At 46.4% G+C, this 6,520-nt stretch overlaps 1 protein-coding gene across 1 annotated transcript; it reads left to right on the top strand.

Annotated features, from left to right (window-relative positions):
• The first annotated feature begins 73 nt into the window (after nucleotides 1–73).
• On the top strand, nucleotides 74–1,570 carry MRPL17 (mitochondrial ribosomal protein L17). The gene is made up of 3 exons (XM_084773713.1): nucleotides 74–295; nucleotides 658–726; nucleotides 1,025–1,570. Exons 1-3 carry the CDS (start codon nucleotides 122–124, stop codon nucleotides 1,310–1,312), a joined length of 531 nt encoding a protein of 176 aa, XP_084629839.1. The 5' UTR covers nucleotides 74–121; the 3' UTR covers nucleotides 1,313–1,570.
• The last annotated feature ends 4,950 nt before the right edge of the window (nucleotides 1,571–6,520 follow it).

The raw sequence follows: 6,520 nt of genomic DNA, 5'->3' as shown, positions 1-6,520 counted from the left end.
ACGCAAACACGTCTGCCACGCGCCGAGCCACTGCGCATGCGTCCTCTGAGTACCGCTCCGTCCCGCCCCCGCTGCAGGGTTTCCCGTTCCGGCCCCCGAGAGGCGGGGCTAAGGTAGGAGCATGAGGCTGTCGCTCGCTGTCGCCATCTCCCACGGTCGCGTCTTCCGCCGCCTGGGCCTCGGTCCCGAGTCCCGCATCCACCTGCTGCGGAACTTGCTCACGGGCCTGGTGCGCCACGAACGCATCGAGGCGTCATGGGCACGCGTGGACGAGATGAGGGGCTACGCGGAGAAGGTGAGAGCCCCTCCTGGTCACCGGCGGGTCCAGCCTCAGAGGACCGCGCCGGCTGCGGGGCCGGGGGGGGGGGGGGGGAGGGTGGCGGGGGGGGAGGCTGCAGGGGGGAAGGGATGGGGGGTTCGGGGGGAGTAGCGCCACGCTGGGAAACCTTTCCACGGAAACGAACTCCGTGGCACTCAGCTGAGCTCCTCACCCCCGCGCTGCAAATGGGAGGCTGCAAATTGGGGCTGCAAGGGAAGGAGAGCCCTGCATTAGCTTAACTAGTGGGACGATTGGATGTAGATAAGACATTATTGGAAGAGGAACGGGAGCGCCTCGTTTCTTATTCGTGTTGCATCCATGATGTTTTATCCTCACAGCTCATCGACTATGGAAAGCTGGGAGACACCAACGAACGAGCTATGCGTATGGCTGACTTCTGGCTCACTGTGAGTGCTCCCTGCCTGCTAGTAGAGAAGGAATTCTTGGAGAAGCGGGGGAGGGGGTGGATTTAAGCCAGGGCATTCGCTTACGTACCAGTGTTACGAACTACCTTAGACGCGTGTTTCCCTTCTTTGAATGCGAATCCGCACAACTGCCTCTAAGTGCTTCTGTATAACTTGGTACCTGATTGGGTGGTGGGGAAAGCTTGTGAAGATGGCTTGAGGCCTACCTTTGGGAATAACTGAAAATTAAATGCCTCTACCGTTGTGACTCTTCTTTTTCTGATTTACTCTCCCCATCCAGGAGAAGGACTTGATCCCAAAGCTGTTTAAAGTACTAGCGCCTCGGTTCCAAGGTCATAATGGGAGCTACACGAGAATGCTACAGATCCCCAATAGCAAGGAGCAGGATCGAGCCAAGATGGCAGTGATAGAATACAAAGGGAACTGCCTCCCTCCCCTGCCTCTGCCTCACAGAGACAACAACCTTACCCTCCTAAACCAGCTGCTACTGGGACTGCAGCAGGACATGCACCATAGCGAGGAAGCAAACCTCCACAGCTCCTACACGGCTCAAACACCGAAGACTTAATTGGTAGTGCCTAAACGCGCTGCCCCTGTTCACAGGCCTTGGAGCCCCTGTAGTGTGTGGGAACTGGAAGTAGCGTATTGTAAAGTGGGCCCTCTTAATGGGGCCCATACCCTCCTACTGACTCAAAATGGTCCTCTTCGCACAGTAGAGAAAATTGCTTTGATGTGAATATGTAAAATTGATTTTCCCTTTTTTCCCCTAGGATTTCTGGAAATCCAGATGCTCAGTCACCTAAGACAGTAAATTTATGTTTCTGAATCACTTTGTTTTTATTGTTGTTGTTTTGTTTTTTGTCTTTTGAGCAGGGGGCATCTTGGTTGTGTGATCCAGCTTGTACCCAACATGCAGCAGTCTTCCTGTCGTGCTTCCCGAGTGCTGGACCTGAATGTGTTCAAACCACCCAGCACCAATTTGCTTACCTTCTGGTTTTGTTTTTTTGTTTGTTTGTTTTGTTTTTCCAAGACAGGGTTTTTCTGGCTGTCCTGGAACTCATTCTGTAGACCAGGCTGGCCTTGAACTCAGAGATGAACCTGCCTCTGTCTTCCCGGTGCAGGTAGCACCACCTCCAGCTCAGTTGCTTATCTTAACACTAATTTAGATGGACCCTGTGTCTCTTGATTCCAAACTGTCTTCCCGTGATGACTGTGGTCGACATCCAGTCTAGAGACCCGCTCCTTAGGATTCCTTTTTTGTTGGGTTTTTATGATAAAAGTTATACATGAGAATGGGTTTTATTGTGACATTTTCATGTCTGTAATGTGTTTTGATTATATTCATGCACACACACACCCTGTTGTCCTGTCCTGTCACTTTTCACCTAGTCGCCCATCCACTTTGGTGTCTTTGAGTGTGTGTGTTTGTGACCCAGTGAGTTTCAGTAGGCCTGCTCACCAATGGCTATACTGCTGAAGAAAATGTCCCTCCCTTAGAAGCCATTGACTGCCTGTAGAGCCACAAGGAGGGAGGGGTACAGCCACCTGAGCCCCTTGCCTTTCCTTCACAGGATTTTGACAGGCTACTGTGAGAGCAAGCGTTCAGTCCCCAGACATTGCTTCCTCATAAGTGGCAGTGTGAACCTCTGTAAGGGAAGTTTTAAATATCCTGATAGCCCTAAAACTGAAAGGAGATAAGGCAAGCATTGTTTCTAGGCAAGATCACATGTTGGGTTTATGTGTTTCCCTCAGCCTTTGAATGGGTTTTGAATGTGGACTCAAAATAGATGTCCCACCGCCCTGACCATAGATGGGGTTGTGGGCATCTGACAGGATGGTGGCCTTCCAGATAAGTTCCTTCCTCTTGGTGGAGGGTGTGAAGGGGAGACTGAGAGTGATGCATTAGAAAGTTAAGCCTGCTGGGAATTTCCTGGAAGCTTTTGTTGTGCAAAGTAACTTCTGTGGGAACCCAGAAAGGGGAAATCCGGTTTCTGAATGACTAGGGTATGAGCGAAGCAAGGTGCTTGTTTATATACACTGCCTTTCTGTATGCTCAGCTCAGAGGCTTGACTGGGGAGTCATGGGAAGTTCTGTCCTGAATACTTGGTGTGGGGCCTGAGGTAGGAAGAACGTGGAGGGTGACTGTCGAAGCTGAAAGACACTGCTCTCAGTGACAACTGTCTGGGGCTTTTTTCCCTACAGCCGACTAATTCACCTCTCCCAGCAGATCTGTCCCTCCTTTTACTTAAAATGCAACATGTTTTTTGTAAATCTTTACCCCTTTCCCACCTTACGAACATTCACCCTTAACACCAAATCTTAACGACTTAGAAACATGTGAATGTGAAAGGGCTCCCAAAAATTTTCCTTTGAACTCCCAGAAATAGGTTCATTTGGGACTTTAATATTCCCCCAAACTTTTTACACTTACTTACACAGGAGTCACAGTGTGCAGATGGAGGCCAGGGACCAGCTTTCCCAAGTCAGTTCTTCTACCTGTGGTTCCTAGGTAAAGTCATGTTGTCAACTTGTGGCAAGTGCCTTCACCTGTTGAGCCATGTCTCCACCCCCTCCACAGCATCATCTTACACACTAGAGAGAGCATGCTTGCAGGAGATCTGGCCATGGCCAAATGTGAAGTATCTGCTGCCAGGGGGATGATAATTGCATGGCATACTGCATCTCTAATAAACTGGCCAAAGGGCTGACAAATCCTAGGCTTTGCTCATCTGCCTCTGTTTATAAATAACGACCTCAGCTGTAGAATATGCCTTTGAGTAGACATTGCTTAAATGCCGAACCAGAGAAAGCCCCCTCTCATCACTTTGAAAGATTCTCCGAGTTGAGTTCCAGTTCTTTTCAATAAAGTTGACAAAGCAATGCCCCTCACCCATCAAAAGAACTTAGCACACTTAACTAAAACCTTAGTGCTATAAACCCAGTACCTATCTTTTTTTAAACCCAATAATCATTTCCCTGTATCTTTAGTGGAGTCTTGTCTTACTTTATCTCCATTCACAAATATGTAGTTCCCCTTAGTGGGAAGCCCCAGGCATGAGGCTGTAGTGATTGAAATATGATCATCTTAATTGCCTGATGGATCTTCAGTAATAGTTTCCTATTGGCCATCTGCCTTTTGCTCCACCTACAGGGGCCTCTGATATGCTCCAGAAGCATGCGCAGACCACTTGGGTGGTCCCCCTGCCATAGTGCAGTCCCTGTCATCCAGTGACTCCTGTTTTTACCTACATAATCTGTACACAAATTTACAGGTGGCTTCTCTGATCACCCCCATCCCTAAATTCATCACTTTGTCAAACATGATGCACCTGCTGTGTTTCAGCAGCACACTGAAACTACCACATTGCGTTGCATTCCCTGTGGCGCAGGGCATTAGGCTGAAGACAACAATGACAATGGCAGATTTAAAACTAACAAGTTAAAAAACAAAAACAATAAACTAGTGCTTCCAAACAAGTCCTACTTACATTGGGGCGGGGGAGGGCTGCATACGTGCACTTATTTCCATTTGAAACTGAAGTTTCTTTTAGTTGCTACCAAAAGCAATCTAAAACATCAAACTTTATGCCACTAAAACTAGTGTTCCTTCCCCTCAAAAACAAAAACAAAACACTTTTACTAGAACCCAGATGAAAAACCATTTTGCATCAGAGCACAGTGGTCAAATTTGTATATAAATTAAATGATTACATATTCTCACAAGACATTATCTTTTACAAATATGTGTCAACCTTCAACAGTGCTACTTCCAGAGCTGGTGACATGACCTAGTTGGCAAAGTACCTACCTCTCAAGTGAGAGGCGCTGAGTCCAGATCCCAAACCACATAAAAAGCCAGGTGGGGCCAGGAAGATGCCTCAATTCATAAAGGTGCTTGCTGCCAAGCCTGATGACCTCATTTTTGATTCCTAGAACCCACATAGTAGAAAGAAAACTGACCATACATGCTGTGGCACACACCTAGTGATAGAAATTAAAAAATAAGCCGAGTGTGATAGATATCCTGTAATCCCAGCGCTGAGGGGGAGGAGGAGAGAGACATGCACAGTGCAGAAGCTCAATGGCTGGCCAGCCTAGCCACACGGGTAACTTCTAGGCTCAGGAAGAAATCCTGTCTCAAAAAAAAGTCTGAGGTTGACCTCTAGCCTACACATGCATGTATGCACACCTACATATACATACATGCACAGTTAATGTTGACCCTAATTCACTAAGATATTACAGCCTAGTAATAAATTACAACCTGCTTTTATAGGCTGGGTGACTAAGTTACCATTGCTGGATAAAATCTAGACATTACATTGACAAAGTCCTGTTACAGCCTGGTCCAGCCACATCTCAACCCTTCCATATTCAACTCTCCATGAGGTTTATAACACAACTGTGCTTTGTGTGGAAATGCTAAACTTCATTGTTGAGTATCCAAGACCAAAAAAAAAAATTTTTTTTTCCTTCCTCTCTGGGGGCTTAAATGCTGATAGGATTATCAAGAATGTAAACATATGTCTAATTGATTTGCCATATTTCATATTCCAACTTCCTGGAATATTTCTAACCAAGCTACCCACAGAAAATATCTATACATTTCTGCATCGGCAAAAACAGAAATGATGCCTCTTATGATATAGTCACTGAATTCCTCAAGCAAAGCTCAACGTTATTACAGTGGTTCAGACTCTTCACAGACCACCACCTACACTGGATATTAGAGCTGAGATTTGTTCATCCTAGAGCTCGAAAGCTTGGTCCCAGGACTAGGGTGGAGCTCTGTGGTGGTGTGTGCTTAGCATTCAAGTTCTGAGTTCAATCCCCAGCCCCAGAAGAAGATGGAGGTGGAGGAGGAGGAAGAGAAAGAGGAGGAGAAAAGGAAGGAAGGAAGAGGAAAAAGAACAGAAAAAGAAAAGACCAGCAAGTAAGCAAGAAAGAAAGCTAAGGCCAAGGTCACCCCATTTCCTCTACTACTTAGGCACTGACAGCCACAGCTCTGTTTCTGTGAGTTTGATTTTTGCTTTTGTTGCTTGGTTTTTTTTTTACTTTTGTTGTTGTTGTTGTTGTTTTAATTAGGATAACTTTTAGTTTAAAAAATACACCCCAAAATCTCTGGGCAAGTTCGAGGCCAGCCTGGTCTACAAAGTAAGTCCAGGACAACCAGGACTGTTCTACAGAGAAACCCTGTCCCCCAAAAAACAGAACAAAATTAGGAAGACTATTACACACTCTGCTGGCATACAGTGGTTCCTTCAATGACAGCAAAGGCGCTCAAGAAGTTTCCACATAATTTTACACTGTTCTTTCTCCCCCCATTTTAGAGGTACTAATTGAAAAGAGGACTCTGAGGTACAGATGTAAGGGGACTAACATAAGTTTATTGTCTTTGTTCTTTTAATTTTACTAGAGGGAGAGAGAGGTGGGGGGGGGGGGAGGGAGAGGAGAACAGAACAGAGAGAGCTGTGTATTCACAAGCCATGACATGCTTGCAGAGGTCAGAGGACCACTTCAAGGAGCTGATTCTTTCCTTCCATCTTTGTGTGGGTTTGTGGGATCAAACTCAGGCTGATGATTGGTGATGATGCTGTTGTTGAGACAAGGTCACCCTGTGTACCACAGGCAAGCCTCCAGAGTTCTGGGATTATATGTGTGCATCACCACCCAGCTAGATTATTGATGTTTGACACACTTTAATGTGCTTCTTGGCTATTTGCTTGTCCTTGAAATGTCTTTTGCCCATGTTTTAGTCAAGCTATTTTGTTTGTTG

This window comes from Acomys minous (assembly GCF_964271855.1).
Source record: "Acomys minous genome assembly, chromosome: 2".
Lineage (NCBI taxonomy): Eukaryota > Metazoa > Chordata > Mammalia > Rodentia > Muridae > Acomys > Acomys minous.
Note: the sequence above shows the minus strand (reverse complement) of the source record. Positions and strands in the feature narration are given on the sequence as shown.

Bases quoted from the DNA above. Each gene is read 5' to 3' on its own strand.
- MRPL17 (XM_084773713.1), top strand. From the start codon at position 122: ATGAGGCTGTCGCTCGCTGTCGCCATCTCCCACGGTCGCGTCTTCCGC. The intron at 296-657 runs GTGAGAGCCCCT...TTATCCTCACAG, and splicing joins TGAGGGGCTACGCGGAGAAG to CTCATCGACTATGGAAAGCT. The intron at 727-1,024 runs GTGAGTGCTCCC...CTCCCCATCCAG, and splicing joins TGGCTGACTTCTGGCTCACT to GAGAAGGACTTGATCCCAAA.